Source organism: Malaclemys terrapin, chromosome 14 (genome assembly GCF_027887155.1).
Source record: "Malaclemys terrapin pileata isolate rMalTer1 chromosome 14, rMalTer1.hap1, whole genome shotgun sequence".
Classification (NCBI taxonomy): domain Eukaryota; kingdom Metazoa; phylum Chordata; order Testudines; family Emydidae; genus Malaclemys; species Malaclemys terrapin.
Genome location: NC_071518.1, coordinates 36,896,712 through 36,919,778, shown reverse-complemented (window position 1 = coordinate 36,919,778; position 23,067 = coordinate 36,896,712). Strand labels below are relative to the sequence as shown.

The window sequence follows — 23,067 nt, the reverse complement described above, 5'->3', positions numbered from 1 at the left end:
TGGTTTGGGGTGGTTACTGGGTTTATGAAGGTAGGTGTGGTGATCTGTGGGTTTCTTGTCTAGGGTTGTCTGTAGGGTTCCACTGTGAAGCTGATGGTGGTGTCCAGGAAGTTGATGCTAGTGTGGGAATGTTCCAGAGAGAATTTAGTAGACTGGTGGTGGTGGTTGAAGTTGTGGTGAAGAATCTGAGGGAGTTTGTCATCTGTCCAGAGGATGAAAATATCATTGACGTATCTCAGGTATATCATTGGTTTTGTGGTGCATTTGCCCAGAAATTCTTCAAGGTAGCCCATGAAGAGGCTGGCATATTGGGGAGCCATCCTAATACCCATGGTTGTTCCCGTGGTTTGGACAAAGTGTTTGAATGTAAAATTACTATGGGTGAGGATGAAATGGATGAGTTCAGCGATGTGTTTGGGGTGGGATATCTGAGGGTTGTTCATTGTCGTGTAAATATTTGAGGCAGGCAGCTTTGCTGTCATTTTGAGGGATGTTGGTGTTTAGGGAAGTGGCATCCATGGTGGCGAGGATGGTGTTTTGAAGGAGGCTGTTAATATTGTGGAGTAAGTCATTTGTGTCCTGGAAGCACCTGGCCTGGTCAGTGGTTTGAGGATGGTTTCTATGAATCCCAATATTCCTTCTGTAAGAGTGCTGTGGCCAGATATGATGTCTGCCTAGGTTCCCTTGTTTGTGTATCTTGGGGAACATGTAGAAGATCCCTGGAGGAGGCTTGTGTGGGATGAGTTTGTAGAGTTTCTCTTGGAGTGGTTTGGGGAAAGATTTGATGATATCCTTAAATTCTTGGACAAACTGGAGTTCTTTATAGTAGGTGATGTCAGAGAGTTGTCGATTGGCCTCGTTAACATATGCATCATGGTTGAGGACTATCATAGTGCCCCGTATGTCTGCTGGTTTGATCACTATCTGATGGTTAGATTTCAGGGACTGTACCGCCATCCTTTTAGTGGTGGAGAGATTGGGGTGATGTGATTGTTGTTGTTGTTGTTGAGGATTTCAGTCAATTTTTTCCCCTCAAGCAATCAATGTAATGATCAAGAGTGTGGTTTCATCTTCACTTTGGTGTCTGATTAGATCAGGGGTGGACAAACTTTGTAGCCCGAGGGCCACATCTGGGTATGGAAATTGTATGGCGGGCCATGAATGCTCACAGGTGGTTGGGGTGCGGGGGGGAGGGTCTCCAGATGGAGGTGTGCGGGCTCTGGGATGGGGCTGGGGATGAGGAGTTTGGGGTGCAGGAGGGGGCTCCAGGCTGGGACTGAGGGATTCAGAGGGTGGGAGGGGCATCAGGGCTGGGGCAGGGAGTTGGGACACAGGAGGAGCTCCGAGGTGTAGGCTCTGGGTGACGCTTATCTCAAGCAGCTCCTGGAAGCAACGGCATGTCCCCCTTTGGTTCCTACGCAGAGGCGTGGCCAGCGGCTCTTGCGCTGCCCAGTCCGCAGGCACCGCCCCTGCAGCTCTCATTGGCCGCAGTTCCCGGCCAATGGGAGCTGTGGGGGCGGCGCTTGGGGCAGGGGCAGTGCGTGAAGACCCCTGGCTGGCCCTAAACGTAGGAGCTGGAGGGGGGACATGCCAGTGCTTCCAGGAGCCACGTGGAGCAGTCCCTGACCCTGCTCGTCAGCTGGAGCACAGGAGTTGGGCAAGCCCCAGACCCCATTCCCCAGCAGGAGGTTAAGGGCTGGATTAAATCAGCTGGTGGGCTGAACGTGGCCTGTGGGCCGTAGTTTGCCCACCCCTGGATTAGATGATTGATTGTCAGTGATAATTGTGAGTGGTGTCGTCTTAGTTGTGAAATAATTACTTGAGGCAGGGTCGGTGGAAGGATTCTTTTCGTTCTTCACGAGTTAGTATGGTACCTGATCTCTGTGGTGGGCAGAAGTTGAGTCTGTGATGCTCTATACCTCCAGGAGTGCCCTGTAACCCCCCATATTCAGTATTTATATATAATTGTGATATTTCATATAAAGCATGCCATGTAAGGTATCACGGGAAAGGCTACAATCTACTGAAAGGCATTGTTCTATCTAAATATGTATATCATTAATACATACGAAGTTATGAGATTGTGTAGTATGGTTGTCACTAAAATATGCTGTGAATTGGGGAATCTGGAGTATTGTGTCCAGTTTTGGGCCCCCCGCTACAGAAGGGATGTGGACAAATTGGAGAGAGTGCAGCGGAAGGCAATGAAAATGATCAGAGTGCTCTGGGAGAGGAGAGGCTGAGGGAACTGGGCTTGTTTAGTCTGCAGAAGAGAAGAGTGAGGGGGGATTTGATAGCAGCCTTCAACTACCTGAAGGGGGGTTCCAAAGAGGATGGAGCTCGGCTGTTCTCAGTGGTGGCAGATGACAGAACAAGGAGCAATGGTCTCAAGTTGCAGTGGGGGAGGTCCAGGTTGGATATTAGGAAACACTATTTCACTAGAAGGGTGGTGAAGCACTGGAATGGGTTATCTAGGGAGGTGCTGGAATCTCCTTCATTAGAGGTTTTTAAGGCCTGGCTTGACAAAGCCCTGGCTTGGATGATTTAGTTGGTGTTGGTCCTGCTTTGAGCAGGGGGTTGGACTAGATGACCTCCTGAGGTCCCTTCCAACCCTGATAGTCTGTGATTCTATGATCACCCAGATATTAGATTCTCAGAGACAAGAATATGGGAGCTAACCAATGCCCAGGCGGGTGTCAAACAACCATCAACAGCCATCGTCCAGCAAGGGAGTTACAATTCAATGACTCACTTGGACAAGGCCACACCAGGGGCATTGCTCAAGCTTGCCTGGTGACTCAGCAATGCCCACCAGACATGCCGGGACTTATGTTCTCCAAGCACATGGACTAAGGGTATAAAACAGAACACAGTGGCCCCATGCTTGGTCCTTTCTCTTGTCTCCCACCTACGCTGAAGGCAACAAGAATGCTGGAGCTGAAGAGACTGATCCTGAGGCGAAGAGGGAAAGCCTGCATATGAAAGACTAATATCCAGTGGGGTGAGAAAAACTGCTTAATCTAGATATTGCCCAGTCTATAGGTTGAGAGTTTAGATTGTGTGCTTATATTTTACTCTTTTTTGGTAACCACTCTGACTTTTTACCTAGCAGTTATAATCACTTACAAGTTTATTGATTACAAAAAATAGATTTTTTTGACTGTTTATCTTTACTGGTGAGTTATATTGAAGTGCTTGGCAAATCTGCTCAGGTCAGAGTCAAAGGCTGGTGCGTGTCCATTTTTCCATTGATGAAGTGATGAACCAATTAATAAACTTGCATTGCTCAAGAAAGGGTCTTGAGCAGTGCAAGACAGTATATTCCTGAGGTACAAGGCTGGGAGCTGGGGGGATTTGTCTGGTGCCTTTCTGTGTGTGATTTGTGGGTGGCTCTGGTAGCATTCATGCAATCTAGCTCAGTGTGGGGCTCCACAGGCAGTTATACTGAGTGGTAACAGCATCTGGAGGGTTTGCTGCTTGTCACCCGAAGGCATTGTGAGAGACAGCCCAGATTAGTGAGTTAAGGGGGCACAATAGTCCCACAGTCACAGGTTGCACCCCAGGGATCCCGTCACACTGTCCCTTAGCGAGTACAGATAATTCATCTCCAGTTAGGGGTAGTTTTAATGAATTGATGATGATCAGGTGTCATGTAGTCACCATGTGTTGGGTACTGGAGCCATGGTTTCTCCTGGAGGTGGTTTTCTATGGGTTGTGAAGAAGTTGTAGCTGGTTCCCCTTTTTGTTTTTGGGGTGGATGTCTGTCAGCAGGGTTTATGTTTTATCATTGGTTTGGATTTCTTCCATGATTTCCAGGTAACTTTCCTGATTATTTTTTTTTCTTCCAGTGTGTGGGAGCATGTGATAATTGTTTGAGGGGGTCCCTCTTGGAGTATGTGAGGTGCAGTAAGTGGTTCCTCAGTTTTTCTAAAGTCCTTCTGCAGAGCTGTTCAGCATATTGGGAATTGTATGTAGTGGTCAGAGGATTATAGATGGTCAGAGCTCTGGGCATGATGTTTTGTTTTCTTGCATTTGCTCAGAAAGTAGACGTCACCGGTAAGTTTTGCTTCCTACCTGGTGGTGTGGACTCTGCCTAGACACCATTTGACTTGCCCCTCTCTGGTGTTTAATGACAGAGCAGATTAGAGTCCTTGGTTTTGGTTTGTGATTCCTATAGCTGACCGCACTGCTGAGCAGGTCTAGGAGCTAAGCCTTTGACCTTGTGTGGGAAGAGTGAAAGACAACCGAGAGATTGCACTGGCGGTGAGGTTCCCCACTCCCTACTGAAATCATTGAGAGCTCAGATCATGACGAGCTGGGTTAAATAGTGGAACTGCAGAACATGACATTGTGGCAGTGGAGACGGTGGCTAGCAGCAGCAGTGGCCAGCTGTGGCAGAGGAGTGGTGGAAGAGAGACAGCAGTGGTGGCAGAGAAGTAGCGGTGGAAGAGAGATGATGGCCAGTGGCAGCAGCAGAGAAGTGGCAGAGAGACAGCAGCCAGCGATGGCAGAGAAGCGGTGGCAGCTGTGAGCTAGTTAGAGACATTTCTAGATGCCTCACCCTACCGCCCCCCCCCGGGGGTGGGAGGTGAACACACCTCTCTGAACCCCAAAATGTAACCCTTCTGCCAGGTGGAGTTGGCAGCAACAAGGGCTGGGCTCAGTATCTAGGGGTTCCTATTAACAATACAAAACAGAATTGTCTCAGGCCCCCATCCAGTAACCTGGGAAAACCCAACACCCCCAAGGGGCTGTACTTCCCCACTCGCAAGCACTGAGTCAGTGTAGAGCAAAAGAGGACCTTTATCACAAAGGGGACAGGGAACCCAGCATTACTCTGGGAAAACACCACCACAACATTCAAAAGCATGTGACCATAAGCAAACCTGATCCCACAGTGTGTTGGGCAGTGTCCGTCACCTCAGTTTCCCACCTTGCACTGGGAAAGTTTGGTGAGCGAATGTCCCCTTAATATTTGTGAGCTTGAGCAGATGCCTTAATCTCTCCATGGCTTGCTTCCTGCTCCCCTGAGGCAGTAAGGTCTTTTGGGCTAGGAGTGTCTCTAACTATGTGTATGTACAGCCCCTAGCACAAGGAGGCCCTGATCTCAGCAGGGCCTGTAGGTGTTCTTATAATTCCACTCCTACTACTAATAGTTCTGCGAATGGAATATGAACACAGCTGGACTTCACTCAACAATTAAAATGAAACCTTGGCAATTGTTATTGTTTAGTGGTGGCTGTGACCAGTATAAAAAAAACTTGCACACACGTCTTCAGCCTCAGACAGTAGGAACATTAAGCTTGAAAATCTTTGTCTCTATGGACAGAGATTCAACAGTGATTTGACTGTGTGTATACTTATGTGTCAACGAATTATCGGAGCGAGAAAGGCAACAGTCCCATTGCAACCCGTGTTTCTGCTCAGGGTCTGATAGGAGGCAGAGCACTTTATTTTAAGTGAGATCTGAAGCACGGACAGGACAAAACTGGGGCTTGTCTGCCAATGCGATAAGCCATCCAGCGTGACTCGGACCACACTGATTAGTCTAATGTCATTCGGACACTGCATCAGAGGCTGACTTTTTCTTTTTCTTCACTGGTGCATATAGTTCTGTTCTCTCTTCATCCATTTGTGCAGCCTCTGGATATTCCTGGCTGAAGTACATAGAGCTATAATTCAGGCCGTCTTCAGTTGGGTTCGCGGGAGTCTGGGACATTCAAAACAAAACAAAACACAACACATACATGACTGTGGTCTGAGGATCTCATTGAATGAAGACACCAAATACAGAACTGGCCTTTGCCTCTTGAGTCCATCTTCCACCAATGTTCACAAAGGTTAATTAGACAGGGGTGCTGATCAGACAGTCTCCTCAGATCTCATTAGGAAAAACCTTCTTGAAACGCTTTTTCTCATGAGATTTGTTAGAGGCCGAGGTCCTGTTTGAGTTTCTAATCTGCCCCTTAGCACATTTTCATTTGCTTCTACCACAGAGAGGGAGCTGGGATAGACGGATGCTAGTCCCTGCAGATGTTGGGTTAGCTGGTGCCTAAAGCAGCGTGCCTGCCTATGTAGTTGTGTGACGCTGTCTACAAACACAAAATCCGCCCACGGCTTTTTTAAAGGATGTGTATTAAGTTCGAAGGGTCAAAGCAGTTTCTCAGACTTGGTCTTTAAAAAAAGAGCTAAGCACCAAAGCAGGTTGGTTGTGGAGAGCCCAGTACTGAAGCAGGCTCAGGCCCAGCTCCTGAAAGGTATTTAGATGCCTGACTCCCAGGGAAGTCAATAGGAATCAATTGAAATCAACACCTCTTAAGAGGCACTGAACACCCATTGACCTCAATGGGAGCTGAGGATGCTCCACACCTTGCAGGAGGTGCTCAGCACTTTTCAGGATGGGGCCCTGAAATGAAGGTGGCTCAATATTAGCAGGGAGGAGCTGGAGAAATAAAGGAGAGGAAAATGGCAGCTGAGAATAACAAGGTGGGATAATGGCGGTCTTCACTATCCTAGAACCAGGAAAGAATAACAGAGACCTGCTTTTTATAATCCACCCTTTCTCCTCCAGCCCCAATGAGTTAAGACTCCATGAAACCTGATCTCGGGGTTCCAGATCAGGAATTTGGAATGAACGAAGCACAAGCCTCCAACCCAGTACAGAATCCAGCACTAGGGAGGTGGCCATCTGCGATGGATATGTTTCAATTAAGCTGATGGTTCTTTCATTCAGGACCAAGCCATAATGTCTGAATTAGAGGCTCTTTCCCAGCTCTTGGGGCAGAACACACAGCCCACTGCATTACCTCCGAGATCAGCTTTAAAGCACAGTGGGAATGTGGGAACCATCTAGGCCGACATGGCTCTCGCTGTGCCTTTGCCATCACCGGTGCTCTTGAGAATAATCTCAAAGGGTTAAAGAACCAAGCTCTGCTTTTATGGATACACTCCAAACCCTGCAGGAGACTTTTAAATACAGTTTGTTTACAATGGACTCTTAGCAGAAGAGATGTGCAAGGGGAATCAACGTAACTTTGGGGTTTTGGTATGTGAAAGACCATCAAAACCAGGAGAGAGAGACCTGAGCTCGAAATCCGGCTGTTCCATGTCTGGCAGGCTGCAGTCCTCTCAGGGGCTCTGACCAGAATTAAGAGCTGGTTTTAGCTTTCAGGTGGATCTTGAGTCACTTATTTGTCATTATTTCTCGAATGGGAGGCATGAATGCTTCGCACACTGTTAATTTTGGACTGGGTTAAGGACATGAGGAAAATTCAGAATTTAGCCTGTGTCTATATATCGGGGCTTGTCTACACTATGCGGGTAGCAATCGATCCAGCGGGGGTATAGACATAATAAATCGACCGCTGAGCACTCTCCCGCCGACTCCGGTACTCAATCAGAACGAGGAGCGCAAGCGGAGTCGACGGGAGAGCGTCAGCTGTTGACTTGCCACAGTGAAGGCACCGCGGTAAATAGATCTAAGTACATCGACTTCAGCTACGTTATTCACGTAGCTGAAGTTGCGTATCTTGGATTGACCCCACACAGTAGTTTAGACAAGCCCTCAGCGTGACTAATACCATCTTCCAGCACCCCTTCAATGAGTTATTTACCTCTCCCTGCAACTCACCCCTGCTTACTGATATGCAGCTCCCCCTCTTATACGTCACTTCAGACTCTGTTCATTAGCAAGATAAATACAATCCCCTCCCGCTTGGAAAATACAGAGAGGCCTTAACTATCCAAGGAATAACAGAGGGTCCTGTGGCACCTTTGAGACTAACAGATGCACTTGCATCTGAAGAAGTGAGGTTCTTACCCACGAAAGCTTATGCTCCCAATACTTCTGTTAGTCTCAAAGGTGCCACAGGACCCTCTGTTGCTTTTTACAGATTCAGACTAACACGGCTACCCCTCTGATACTATCCAAGGAGTAGATCAGTCAGTCTAAGCCGCACCCCTGAAGGCACATGTCTTGCATTCCCAAGATAGGGACTACCTTCCGTTTCCCCTCCCACGTCTTGAATGTTGAGGTGAGTTTTGTCCACCAGCCCGTATCACCTAGTTTTGGGGGGCACTTAGTTTTGATTGATCCAGGCCCCCTCTAGCTTTAACCCACCTTTAAATGCAAGTTAGAGTGTTTCTGTGTTAGAAAATAAAGAACTAAACCTAACAAAGCCCTACTGCAAACCCAGAGCAACCTACTCCCTTGCAGTTCCTCTTCCTGAAACACGGGTTCTGTTACATCCCAGCTGCCTGAAAGTGATCACGAAAAGCCTTGATCACAAGACAGTTGCTTTGGGGCGGGAAACTGAGCAGGGTACTTGATGTTGTAATGCTCGGTGGGATGGGAAAAGCAGCTTTGTACCTGAGGTTGCAGTTGTCTTTCCTTCTGTTGTGCGAGTCTAGTGGTGCTTTTTGGCATGTGATACAAGTCAGGGGGTACTTCTGTGGTTAATTCGTAAAACAAACAAAGAAACACTAATTAGTATGTAAGTTACACAGAATGGTGACGGTAGCCTTTTCATGAAGAAACCCTGCCCCCTACCTCAAAGATACAGAGCTGGGTTAATGTAGGGCCTGATCCTGAAGGATCCTGAGTGCCTGGGAAGCATTCAGCATCTTGTAGAACAGGGATGTAGGGCCTGATTTTCAAAGGAGCTGAGCACCTGTGACTCCCCTGAACTCTCCCTGAGTCCAGGGCTGAGGGAACCGACGTGCTGAAACGGGTCCTTAGCCTCTATGGATCACTGGCTTTGTCTGGAATCAGTGACGATAGGGCTGGAAGGGACCACCTGGGATCATTAGCACAGGTTTATTCTCTATATCTGACTCCTATGTGTGTCGCCTGACCGCTTGAGCACAGCTAGAGAAGAGGCCACAGTGACTTCCTCTGGCCTCAAGAGGACAAAAATTGGAGCAATTTCTCGTGCGTTCTTGCCTTGTTGTGCTGGCGTCTCTGTGTGCATATCCAATTGGCTCCTAAGGCTTTCCTCAGCTGGGAAACCTAAAAACAGACAACGGGCAGACTGAATGTCCTGGAGCACAAAATAGCAACAGCAAATTCCTACAGATAAATAAGAATAATAATGAACTGATTTAAGTTAAACCGGTGTAACTTGTGTGTGTAAATAAGCCCCAGTGCCCTCGCTGGTATGGTCCTCTGTAAGGGTCATATTTTGTTTGCTCAGAGACTGGATTTCTTGCTGTAAGTTTTGTTGGCAAAGCAATTTCTGATGTTGGCTGTAAAGTCTGTGGTCCGTGTTACCTACACTCTCTGGACCTGGTCTAAGATGAAGCTCTGAAGTGAGCATGTTGCTCTCATTGGCTAGGATGCATTTTGCTTGGAGGAGCAAACTCACATTTTGGCCGTTTGAAGTAGCAGATGATGAGCGCACTCAGTGTCAGCAGGAACAGAAGAGGCAGACACACTATCAAAGCCGTATGTTCTGTGTCGGGCAGAGATGAGAGACAGTATTCATGTCAAGAACACATTGACTAAGTGAGAACAAATAACTAAACGAGGTAACATTATTTCATGGTTGGGCTTGTAATAACGCACAACAGTCATCAAAATAAAACAAAACTGCTTGAAATTTTTCACCTTTTTCTTAAAGGAAAAATATTTTAACAATTTTTGCCAACGTTTTTCTCTCACGTTTTTGGTCTAGTTATATTTGGTCAATTTCTTTTCAAAGTGAAAATTAAATTAAATTAAACCAAACCCAACCCAACCAAGCAACCAAACCTCCCCAGAACAGGGGAAAAAATCATAACATTTTTCAATGATTTTATTTACATTTCTCTCTGATCAGTTCTACTAATGACTAATAGGCCATGTCTACACTATCAAGTTTTGCTGCCACAAGTTAAGTCGGCATACAGCTGTCACAGAAAGTACATCGCTTGTGACTGTGCACACTTGTTTCCTTGCATTGGTGAAGTGTGTACTCACCAGGAGTGCTTGTGTTGATGCACAGTGTGGTGCACAATGGGTAGCTATCCCCCCATCCAGTGCAGAGTCTTTTGGGAATGCATGGTGGAGCAGAAATGACTCACACAGTGGTAGCTTGGAGCAAGAGGTCAACTTCCCATAATGCAATGTTGTCCATCCCTAATTTCTCTATCCCATCATTTCCACACCTATTTTCGATTTTCCATGAATCCGTGTGGGACCTGTCACTGTCCACCATCTCTGACAGAAGCTTGGAGCCTGCACAGCTCTGCACTGTTGTCATGAGCTTTGCAAACACAAGATGGAGGATCCTCCTGTATTTGCAGAGCCAGAAGAAGAATCACAGGGAACATGATGATTTCCTGGCAGTCAGTTTAATGTAGGACATAGCGAGAACCAATTCAAGGTCGTTGTTGGTGCTCACTGAGCAGCTGCAAACAGTGGAGTGCCATTTCTGGGCCCAAGAAATGAGCACATCATAATGCACGTTTGGAATGATGAGCAGTGGCTGCAGAATTTTTGGATGTGCAAAGTCACATTCCTGGATCCTCTCCACTGAGCTCACCCTACTCTTCCAGTTCAGGGACACCAAAATGAGAACTGCACTGACCTTTTCCATGGATATGCAAGTGCTGGTGGATCACTGGGGGTGCTTCTCTGACATCACTGTTGGTGCATGACAGTTGCATCTTTAAGAACACTGGACTGTTAAGAAAGCTACAAGCAGGGACCTTCTTTCTGACCGGCAGATTACCATTGGCGATGTTGAAATGCCAATAATGACCTGGGGAACCCAGCCAACCTCTTACTTCCCTGGTTCATGAAGCTACACACTGGCCACCTTGACAGCAGCAAGGCGTGATTCAACTACAGTCTCAGCAGGTGCAGAATGACAGTTGAATGTGCTCTTGGTAGATTGAAAGGGTGCTGGTGCTGTTTGACCACCAGATTTGGATCTCAGCGTGAAAAATATTCCAATGGTTATAGCTGCCTGTTGTGTCCTGCATAATATTTGTGAAGCGAAGGGGGAAAACTTGCTGCAGGAGTGAAGGTGGAGTGGCTGTCTGCTGAGTTTGAACAGCCAGACACAAGGGCTATCAGATGAGCTCAGCGAGGAGCTATATGACTTATGGAAGCTTTGAAAGAGCACATTAACAGGAAGCCACAGTAATGTGCTATGGTATAGTCTGCTCAACCTGGGGTGGCAGGCTGTGGGCCTGTTAGCAACTGTGTGGCACTTACTGCACATCTGTGCATATAACAGTGCCTATACCTATTAATGTTGGGGGGTCTGCTGTACATTTATGACAGCTTTAGTGTTCGGTACTGACCCAGTGGGTTGTGAGTGTACAAGACACTCTTTTCACTGTCAGCAGCTTTTTATTCACTAACAAAAACAACTGCTAAAAATAATCTGACCAACTTTAAGGCAAATATATTTTAACTTTAAAAAATTGAGGAAATTTAGTAAATGAACAAGAGGAAGGAGCATTGATATCCATTGTAGCTATGCCTACATCAACTGTGGCTCTCACAGGTCAATGTAGATGAAGCTGTGGCTGTCCATGCTTTTCCCCCAGTGTGGAGGGGTAGGGGTAGGCCCTGAGGCCATGAGAATAGCTGGGGGGAGGGATATGTAGGGAAGAGCTATGCTGCAGTTCTCCACTGACTGCAAGGGGAGTTGAGCCCGGGATTGTTGAACCTGGAGGTCAACAAAAGCTTGCAGCATCTGAGTTTGCTGTCAGACCAGCTCTATTATGTCCTGGAGCATCTCCTGTGCCTTTCTCTTGCCCCCTTTCCTTCTCTGTACATTCTGCAATTTTCACCCTCCAGGCCTCCTGGAAAGCACTGGCTTGAAGGCTCTTGCAGAACATGGCCTCCCATGTCCTTTTTTTTTTTTTTAATCTCTCCTCCTTATCTGGGATGGTTGTTCCGCTGGTGTGGAGGGAGAACCCCTTGAGGCCACATAAAACACACAGAGGTACCATTGTCAGGAGAGTAGGAACGGAAAATGAAACTTAAGACTCAGAACCCCCCCTCCCCCTTCCCTTGCTCCCCTAAAGTGTTAAACAAGACAAGCTTATTGACGCTTGTGCTTTGGAGTTCCTGAACCCTGGTGCCACTGGCAGCACCAGCTATGGTGAGTCTGACCTGCCAAGGGTGAAGGAAACAAGGAGGAAATTGCTTGGTTGCATGAAACGAAGTACAAGGAAAAGGCACTGAAGGCTGGCACCATTTTCCACAGGTGGTGGTGATTTTAGCTGATATCTCACTTGGGAGAGTAACAAAGGCACAGAGAGCACAGCTGCTGCTGGGATCCCAAAGCCCCCCAGGCCCATATGCTGCTAGCCTATGTGCTGCATTAGTGCCTGCCAAAGTTATCCCGGACGGGTGTGGGGAGGTGTCCTGCCACGGAGGAAGAAATAAGGCAGTCATCCCTAAAACCTTCAGCAGAGGACGGCAGAGAACCCCAATGGAAAGTTCATGGAAAGCTCTCAGAGGTTCCAGGGACATCCCTGTGTACGTAAAAAAAACCTGCTCTGTATACCCTGTCCCCCTCGTAATGCTAGACATGAACAAAAAGCAGATATCAACTCTGCCTCTCTTGGATGTACCACTGCCTCTTCTAGCAGGAGTAAATTAACGAAAGTCCAAAGCTGTGTCCTGCTATTTTACTGCTTCCCGGTAATGGAGAATTTATTTCCACACTTACCCGCGGTCCCTTGTGCTAGACTGGCTGAACTGTGGTGGAGTCAAAAACATGTCATGGCTTGCTGCACAGCTGGATCTCCCAGTTGTCCTTCCCCCCCATACGCTACCTCCTCCACTTCCTCCTCCTTCTCTTCCACTGTTCACAGCAGAGGCCTGTGACTTTGGGCTCCTTGGAGGTATCTGGTGCTGTGCGGGGGATGTCTCTGCTGAGGAGGGCGTGCAGCGGGTCTGCAGCTTGGCATCAGATTGATTGTTGGCCTCTGGTCTTCTGATACGCCTGCTGCAGCTCCTTGGGTTTCACGCTGGACTGCTGCTGGTCCCCGTAGTACCCCTCCTCCTGCATCCCCAAGCAATCTGCTGGAAGATGTTGACGTTTCTATAGCAGGTTCGGAGCTGTGCCTGCACAGCCTCTTCTCCCTACAGGCCCAGGAGCCCCAATACCTTCTGTCTACTCCAGCGAGGAGCGTGTCTGAAGTGTGCAGCTGCCATGGTCAGTTGTACACAGCAGCGGAGAGCGGACAGAGGTGTGTCCACCAAGCTCTAGGCAACCAGGAAAAGTCATTTCAAAAATTCACAAGGGCTTTAAAGCGGGGGGAGGGTTTCCAGTCTACGTGTCCCCTGGGCATTGGAGCTGACAATTGTGACCAGAGCGGTCAGGATCAGGCATTGTGGGACACCTGCTGGAAGACCGGTAGGGTCACCATAAGTAACACAGTGTCTACACTTGCACTGCGTCAACCTCTGTACATTGACCTTGGCTCAACTCTGCTCGGGCAGGTCGTGCTACTGTGTCAGCATGATGGGGCACTTACATCTGTGGGAGACCAATTTAAACGCAGACACATCCACAACTAGATTGACGTAAAGCGGCTTATGTCAACCTAACTTTGTAGTGTAGACAAGGCCAGGCTTAGCGCTAAGGTTCATGTTGACTAGGGAAATTCCACAGGATTAAAAGCTTTTTCATTTATGTAACCTTTCATCCAAATGGAACCTAAAGTGCTTTTCTGGCTGACTGCTCAAATTATACACTGTAAATACAGATTTCAGAGTGGTAGCCATGTTAGTCTGTATCAGCAAAAACAACGAGGAGTCCTTGTGGCACCTTAGAGACTGCCCAAATAAATTTGTTATCCTGATTTTGCAGGTGTGATTCTTTTACTTTTTTCTTATAATAAAGTTCTTTTAACAACCTGATTGATTTTAGTGTCCTAAAGATAAAGGGTCTGGTCTGTACATACCTTAAAGGCAATTAGTTGGTATATTATTCTCAAGCCTCCCCAGGAAATGGGGTGAAGGGACTTGGGGGATATTTTGGGGGGATAGGGATCCAAGTGACCCTTCCCTGAATTTTTGTCTCAATCACTTGGTGGTGGCAGCAATATTGTCCAAGGACAAGGAAAGGAATTTGTGCCTTGGGGAAGTTTTTAACCGAAGCTGGTAGAATATAAGCTTACGGTCTTTCATGCAGGTCCCCACAGCTGTACCCCAGAGTTCAGAGTAAGCCCACGAAAGCTTATGCCCAAATAAATTTGTTAGTCTCTAAGGCACCACAAGGACTCCTCATTGTTTTTGTAAATATAGGAGTAGCATTGCACATGGCCGAAATGCAGCCACCTCTGAGGTGGAATGCAACAGCTGTCTTACCGTGCATAAAAACACTACACAAAAAATGCAGAGTGAGTTTAAGTGCACAGGGTGTGATTTCAAGAGCTGGATAAATACTGCAAAATAATTTCTGCAAATACAGGTTTACATTTTTAATTTGCTTTGACTATGATTACACCCTTGGTTGTGTTTGTTTTCTGTGAGTATTCTATAGAAAGAGTTCATCCATCCGGCCTTGTGGTATCTGAATGACTAATACTAGTGCAAATACTAATGAAGAGTGAATTTTCAGAGCTGACTACATACATTTCACTCTTGGCGGCATATTTCAGGTTTTTGGAGGTGGAGGAGCTCAGGGTTCAAAGGATGGAGGGAGGAACCGATTTCACGTGCCAGACTCTCAGCTGCTATAAATTAACGTTGCTTTATTAACGCCAGTGGAACAACATCAGTTTACACTAGCTGTGGAGCTGACTCTGGGCCTGTGATTAACTGTGTTCAGTGAAGGGTTGTTTGTTCGATACAATTAATCCAGCTCATCTTTAAAAGTATAACCTCAGGGCCTGATGTGCAAGTGCACCTGAGAAACGTGCATGTGATTTTGTGTGTGTGTGTGTGTGTGTGTGTGCAGTTATCAGGGATAATTGTGTGAACAAGTTAATTATCTGGTTGAGCAAGATCAAATTAGACACCTCATAGGGCTGAAAATCTGTTTGTGTCACTATTTTGTTTCTAATTTTCTAAAACTGATCATCTTTGATAATGAAATAGGGTAGGTATCCTTCTCCCCCCCAGCCGTGATTACCTTGCTGGGGTGCAGTAAAATGAACACACTCTTCTCCTGCCGTTTGATTCTCCGGTTTCTGACCTGAACCTAAAACATAAATCAGCAACACAGAGAGTCTCACTTTGGATGCTGGGATTTTCAAAGGAATCGTGGTAGGCTCTGCCACTGTCACAGACTGGCAGGAAGCAGCCCAAGGGGGGGTGGGCGCTGCTCTGGGAAAGGCCTGGAGGCAGATGAAGGTAGGAAGTAGCCCAGGAACGTAGCAGTGAGTCTGAGGTAGCAGCAGCTCTTAGCTGCATAATACGGGGTCCCAGGGCTTGCCTGCATTCTTCTACTCTCCTCCCCACCCCCAAAGGAAAGGGGTGTCTAAGCCCCTCTGGTGCAAGGGGACAAGGACCCTGAGCCCTGGGTGGGGCTGAAGGCCTGGCATAAGGTCATGGCACTCTTGTTTGGCTGGGCTTTTTACTACCCTGGAAGGGATGGGACTATCCATGTCCTGGATGGAGGGCTGAGCTGCAAGATGGGGCACCAGATGTGAAAAGCCTGCTGCACTACGCTTGGCCACAAGGGAGCGTGCTGGACAGTGAGTAACCGCTTCACACCTGTCCAGAGGGTTGTTTCTTTCTAGCCCCTAACAGTGAGTGGTGGGCTCTGGGCTTACCCGAGCTTTAGGGGGAGAGGAAGGTGTCTGCCACCAGCTACAACACCTCTCAGTTGCTTTTTCTGGCCCTCAGATAAAAGGGCTTCTTTTGACATGGTCAAGCTCAGACTCGCTGCCCGTGTGAATAGCCCGGGTTTTGCAGAATCAAAACATTGCCCTTGACAGAGCCCTCAGTGGGGACAAGAGCTTCTGATGGGACTTCTGGGGTTTGGTTTAGAATAAGGCCATAACAACCATGTGAAAAGCAGGTGGGACACATGCCCCTCTGGCTCTCAGGGGCTCTCCCCCGTAGCCCGCATTTGGAATTAGCTTTAATTACCTTTCCCCAGTCAGAGAATTAAGATCTCAAGCCTGGTTTGCGGTTTTCACCTTTGATCTGCAGGCGGGTCTCTTCTCCCAGCTGAGGGGAATTGGCTGGGGTCTCGTTTCCAACCTTCCTAACTGGCACAGAATGAGCCCTACTCCCTCCGTGTGCCCCCAGCTCCTCTATTCGCCACCGAATCACTCAAGTGAGACTAAATCAACACTAAGAGCTTATCTACACTACAGCAGTCAATCAGTTGTGCTTCAGACAATGATGCTGCATCAGTCACGGAGTGTGTCCACACCCTCAGCTGGGATAAGGTTTGCTATTACGTCCACACCTGGGCACCATGGACTGATTGAGGTTTGGGCTATGATCCGTGACCGCTGTCATGTGACATCTGTCCGAGCAGGTGGCTCCCTCAGCCAGGGCCTCTCCTTAGCTTGCCTGTCTCACCCCCACCACGCACCCTTCAGCCCCATGCCCTCAATATTCCCCTCTCTCCCCAGCCATAGTTCACCCACCATCCGGCCGTCCCACATTACCTCCCTGCAATGCCCCCTCTATTCCCACGCTGCAGCTCGTCAGCGGGCAAGGAGAAATGAGTAAAGGACACTCACTGCTCAGGCTGGGACCTGCTTACCGCGAACTTCCAGTTTTGTGCCATTCCCGGGAGAGCTGTGGGTGATATTCCCCATCTCACAGGTATAGACTCCAGCATCCTGAGCCTGCACATGAGGTATCCGAAGAGAAACAGACCCTGCTGTGAGGTTTTCAGACCACCTGAACCGTCCGTCTGAGGGGCTCAGTCTCCTCTCCTCTTTGTACCATGAGATAAAAGCTATTTCGCTTGCCTCTATGGGAGGGAACCTGCACTCCATAATGGGCTCCGTCCCCACAGCTGCAAAGATACAGGGCGGGGACTGATACACGCCCAGGGCAGCAGCATCTGCAGAGCCTAGAAGAGGAAGAGAAAATAATCCTTTAAAATAATGCCCTGAAACACTTTCTCTTCCAAGATCTCCCAGGTTTTTCTAAATCGGATTCTAGTTATGAGCTCAGGAGCTGGACCCCAAACTGGGGCAGGGGTGGGTGCGTCACTAGCGAGCCTGCCGCTGATTGCAGCATGGGATGAGTTTGTTCTGGCGACTGGTATGGGGAGAGGGATAGAGAAAGTTAGAGATTTCTAGTCTAGCTCTGTTTTTAGTACTGTGTCCATCACAGCAACTTCATGAGCTGATGCTTGTTGTGGGCATCGGGGAAGGAAAACACGGGAACACAAAATTAAATGCATGAGGCAACTACATCAGTGCAACGCTGTGGGGGATTGCTTAGAGGTCCAGGTTCAGGACAGTCACCCCTGCAGCAGCATGTCTACGTTTGCACAGTGTGTGCCACTGATACTGCTCAGCAGCTAGTGGTCACTTCGGTACTTTAAAATACTATCCCTGGTTCTGGCTGAGATCAAAGGCCTTTGCGCTGTCCAGGGCTGTAAATGTGGCTGGGTCCTTTCACAGTAAAGTGACCGAGGGACGGGAAGGGAAGATGCTGAAAGCTAAAGGTAGCGGAGGAACATGGAACGAATGGGGAGAAGAGGCCGAACTACCTTGGCATTGCTAGAGGGGAGTCCCTCCACAGCAGGGTTAATGCATATGGCTGGAGTGGGGAAGTTTTCACTGCTGTCCCCTGCTCTGTGATAAAGGGAAGATTTCAGTCTCCAGAGTTGTCAGACCCAGAGCAAACCCCCTACAACTGGACTGGGATGGCTAAACCAGAGTCCTCTTACCTGTACAAAGGCAAAGCAGTCCTAGTAGGAAGGTGGTTCTCTCCAGGACAGACACCTCGCTCATCCTGGCTGTGTGCTGTCTCCTCAGCAGGTTCTCTGTTGAAAGAAGATTCTGGGGGAGTTTTCAGTTTTACAGTCCCAAACTCTCAGTTCTCTTTACCGGTTCCTTTCTCTGGGGCTGGGGATTAAGAGAACCAGCCACGGTATTGGATGAGAATTATTTTTTGCTCCTCCTGGGTGGTGGTATCCTTAATACAACAGAGCTATTTCAAAGGCTGTGACTTGTTCTGGTGCATGGCTCGCTCTGCCTTTCTGCCATGAAGGAGCAAGGTGACAGTTGTCCACGTGTGTCTAGCCGCGAGTGTGTATCTTTATATATAGCTCCAAGGCCAATCTCAACCAAAATAGTACGGCGGCTGTTAGACTCTCCCTGCGTGAGACGCCTCATCTGGCGAGCAAAGACTTCACTAAAGGAGCGAACCTCTGTGAGCTCTGCTAACAAGAAGCAGCAAAGGGGAGGTAGTTTGGGCTTGCGGTCAAGGAATTGGGCTGTGATCCAGCAGACAGCACAAACAGAGGCCCTGATCACAGCTCAGACCTTTGCACATTATGATACTATAAATAATAATAAGGGACAGGTTAGAGTATCTCTGTAATGCGGTGACACGGGCAAGCTCACTTCTAACTGCTTTTAGTCTTTTAAAAGAAATTGTTCCTTTAGATTCATGACAGGGCTAGCAAGAGAAAGGTCCCCCTGGTTCAGATGCAGCCTGGGAGTGGGGGGGTGAGTCAATGGAGAATGAGCCAGAGAAGCTCTTCTACAAATAGCTTCAAGGTCAGGCTCGAAGTTGGCCCAGCAGGAGGGCTACATGGGCAACTTGGTAGAAGCCTGAAGGAGGCACGTTATTGGAATGACACTTCAGTGTGGAGTTGCAGCCTACAGAGACGACCATTCCCAGCATGCAGTGCTCCATGTTCCTCTCAACAGAACTCTGGTGAAGATGGAACGTTGCATGCTGGGAACAGAAAGCCTGAAGGCCCCTGTTATAAAAGGAGCAGTTAAGGCTGCTTTCAGTTGTGGCATAATGCTGGAGTAACGCTCCTGAAGTAGAAGGCAGTACTCCACATTTACCGCCTTGTCAGTCAACGATTTAACGTGCTCACAGATTTAACGCGTGTCCTCTTTGAGGCTCAGCAGGAGACAAGCTGACATCGCCTGTAAGGCACATGACCGCTGCAGCGTTAGGATTCCATGCCTGGAATCTCTCCTGGACCATGCCTTTGCCTTTGCCTTTCATTGTAACATAATCTGTCAGGAACCCTTGTCTGACCAGTGTGTGCCAGATTTCTCATGGAGAATTTTCTGAGGTGGTTTCTTTGGGTCTGGCTTCACAGCACACTAAGCCCGGGCTCTGACGCAGGCTTCAGCCGAAGCCCTGCTTCCATCCATCCATCCATCCAGAACTTAGTCTGACTTGGGGAACTGCTCTGTACTCGCTCTTGCAGACCTTGCGAGGACCGGTGGGTCAGAGCCCGAGTCCCACCATGACATGGGTCAAAGCCCAGGCATTTTTCAGTGTGGACAAGTCCAGTTTGCCAGACTCTGTTCTGGGGAGTCTGCCAGGGCTATGCCCTGGAGCTGTGTTTCCCAGCCCTTCAATGCCAGAGCTTGAGAGCATGGGCCAGGATCCTCACCTAGTGTGAACTGATGTATCTCCATGGAGGCCATGGACCTATGCCAGTTTACATTTCCTGAGGATTTGGCCCAGAATTATTTATCTTGTTTCCCCTCTATTTTCTCATACACTCTTAACACTCTGTTACCTTATGGCAGATAATAATTTAGGTCTGATCCTCTGCTGTGTTGTTACCAGCTTTACAGCTGGATAACTCTACAGAGTTACCCACGTGTAGGCTTGGTGTAACAGGAGAGAATTAGGGGCTTAGAGACAGACCCTCAGCGAGTGTAAATTGTCAGAGTTTTACTGACTCACACCAGCAGCTGACCTGTCCCTTAGTCTGAAGCCAATATCTCACAGGCGTGACCTCCGGTGGGATGAAGACACCTGCTGCATGAGGTTTGAATAAAGCCCAGCAACCACCAGGTTGCACTCTGACAGCACCGTGGGAAGCGGTGGACTAGATGCAATGGTGAGCTAAGCTCCGATGCTTGAAGCACGGCCGCAGGAGGAAGAAATACCTTCCTTTCTGTCTGAGCGAGTGCTATGCAGCCGTGGGAGGAGCACTTGTGAGACGGTGGTTTGTGAGACGGTGGTTTGTGGTGCAGCTCCGACAATGCGGTGGGTGTACAGAATGAGCTCTGCACCTCGCTGGGGCTGGGGAGTGCAGAGTCTGAAGAGCAGTCCGTGTAACAGTAGCCACGCCAGCCAGCGAAGACCGTAACCGACGTGAACATTCGTGTCACATGACTGCGGCCAGGAAATAAAGACCAGTCCCTTACGGGCACTCCTTTATGACACGGTGCCAGGAGAAAACTGCACCTTGGAGCAAAAATGGAACAAACGAGGCTCCTGAATCCCAGTCCGGAAGGGAACCCGGCAGAGAGCTGAGCAGGGGGCCGCAGCGTTCCAGACTCTCCTGGAGGCAAGGGTCACGGTAGAGAAATCCGAGAGGGGCAAAGCATCCAGACTGCCCCAGGCCTGGAGCCACTGGTGATCGACAATACGTCCCGGGGGGGCAAGGGCACTGCAAATGGCTAGCTAGGCCTGCAGAAATGTCCGGAGTGCTGTGACCCAGGCAACGTCACTTGGAAAAGGCCCATTGTCATTTCAATGAACCAGGTGAGACCATTCGGTTGGAGACCCAAGAAGGAGAGAGACACCTGGAATTACTGGATAGTGAGCTTTGCCATGTCATGGTGGTATTACCCTTTTGTAACCCTGGCCCAAGTCAGGTGACTGGGACTCGCTCCCCCACGCTCTCCCCCCAGCACTCTCGTGTTTAGCACCTTTATTACAACCCTAAGTCTTGACTTCCTGCTCTAACCACTACATCACGCTTTCTCATACCCCTTTCTGTGTCTGGATCTTCTGAATAGATGCCTTTTAGGTCCCTAAGTTCTACGGTGGAACACAGATCACTTATCAAGCTTGTTTGATGCTCAGTGTCTTCTTAGTTAGACTCTGATCCACGAAACAGAGGCAAATGAGCTCATTCTGAATCAGCCTCGGGGATTTATTCAGCAGGCAAGATCTTTAGTGTGAAAGCTAGTTACTCTGTATATTTATAGTTAACATAACCCTTCTTGCGCCATTAAAATGCATTATTAATAGGGGATCTATGAATATTCACTACGCACTGTTACCAAAATGAGATTTTAATATCAACTAATTACTGAGTTACGCCGCAAGACTTGAGTGTCGGTCTTTAATCATTACAGTTACTAACTTGTTTCTCCGACCCTGTTCCCCTGTTGCTTAATTCCTTTCGTTAAATCTTATTACTTCGTCACCATTTAAAAAAAACAAACTTTGCTTTTTAGAAAATGTTCTTCTTTACAGCCAACATTTTCCTGGGCCCTCAAAATGCTTCTGCAAATATTGACCGGCACCTGGGTTTGTCTGCATGAAACGTGCATCTGGGCCCCCCCCGGGGCTGCTTCTGAGAGGAGCCGTAGCCCAACAATTGCTACTGGAGTCAGTGTGGGGGTTCAGGTGCTCAGTGCATCTGGGATCAGGCCTGACATGGGTCATGTATCTAACTGCTCCGGCAAGGGAGCAATGGTGCATGCAGGGCTTTAAGCGGGCAAACACTGCTGGATGCTTTTACCATCGAAAAGGTAACTCGCTCCTGTCCTCCCACCCCAGCACCGCTGCACATTGTCTTCTTCTGGCTCCCCATGTGGCAGGTACATTCCTCTCCTTGACTGCCATCAACGGACCTGTTCCTCCTCTTGGCTGCTTGTTGTACTTACCTTCGGCGCAAGAAGGCAGCACTGGGATTGGACCGGGGTGAAAGTAAGTCCAGTTACTTACCGGTATGCTGGGGCCAGCTCTCGCCCTCGGAGGGGGCAGGGCCTAGGGCGGAAGGGGCGTGGCTGAGGGAGTCAGAGCCAGCCCCAGCCCACCGGGATAGCAGCAGCAGTACGGGGCTCCGGGGGATATTTAAAGGGCCCGGGACTCCCCTGCTTCTACCGCCCCGGCCCTGTAAATAGGCGCTGGAGCCCTGGAGAAGTGGCAGCGGGGCTCCGACGGCTATTTAAAGGGCCGGGGCGGTAGAAGCAGCGGGAGCCCCGGACTTTTTAAATAGCCCCCAGAGCCCCACTGCCGCTACCCCAGGGCTCCAGCAGTGGGGCTCTGGTGGCAATTTAAAGGGCCTGAGGCTCCAGCCCCTGCTGGGAGCCCCAGGCCCTTTAAATTGCCCCCTGGAGAAGATGGACTGCCCCAGTATGGCAAACTGGGTCTTGCCAGTACGCTGTATTGGGGCGTACTGGCTTACTTTCACCTCTGGATTGGACCCTGGAGGAGAGAGCTGGCCAGTTGTATGAGCCTTAGCATTAAGCTTAAAGTTACATTGCATCCAGTTTTCAAACACCCCAGAGTCCCTCAGGGCTGTGTAGATCTGGGGTTTTAATTTGGTTCATTATGAAGATAGGGGTCACCTACATGTGAGATTGTGGCTCAAATGTGGGTTTGGATTTTTACACACACACTTCTCTCACACTCACACACACACACACTTGTGTGTGTTGGGATTCAGGGTATTGATTCGGGCCCAGCTCACTTTGATTTCCTAGTACTGATTTTCAGCTGTCTCTGACAGGTGCTGCCATTTCTATCCACACTAGAGCAAATCTGATAGTAAAATCTGGGTTTTTCTCCAAATACTGGAACGTCACCCTGTGTGCCAGGCCCTCTCACTATATTGCAGGCTAATAAGTGGGGATTTTCATAATGCACAGCCATTAAATGGGTCGTCTCCTGACTGGAATGGAGTCAGATTTACATTGTTCTTGCTTTGCAAGGCGTTAGAAAAGAAACTTTCTTTTTCTGCTTAGGCTGCGTCTACACTACGGACCATACAACAGCACAGCTGCACCATTATAAGGTCTTCTGTGGAGCCGCTCTGCACCGGCAGGAGAGAGCTCTCTGGCTGGCCTAATTGAACTACCCCCAACGAGCTCGCCTGCTGACACCGTGCTGTCCAAGCTGGCACTTTTGGCGGTGAAACTGATGTCGGTTGGTGGGGGTGTGTGTTTTTTCACACCCCTCCCGGACAAAAGTTTTGCTGACAA

The 23,067-nt window shown here is 48.7% G+C and overlaps 1 protein-coding gene across 1 annotated transcript; it reads right to left on the bottom strand.

Moving 5' to 3' along the window:
* Positions 1 to 5,459: 5,459 nt before the first annotated feature.
* Positions 5,460 to 18,166, bottom strand: LOC128849057 (V-set domain-containing T-cell activation inhibitor 1-like). Its single transcript, XM_054049427.1, has 7 exons — positions 17,814 to 18,166; positions 16,671 to 16,985; positions 15,081 to 15,149; positions 9,363 to 9,449; positions 8,942 to 9,007; positions 8,369 to 8,448; positions 5,460 to 5,710 (listed from the first exon to the last, which is right to left on the bottom strand). The coding sequence occupies exons 1-7, from the start codon at positions 17,875 to 17,877 to the stop codon at positions 5,555 to 5,557; spliced, it is 837 nt and encodes a 278-aa protein (XP_053905402.1). The 5' UTR covers positions 17,878 to 18,166; the 3' UTR covers positions 5,460 to 5,554.
* Positions 18,167 to 23,067: the final 4,901 nt, after the last annotated feature.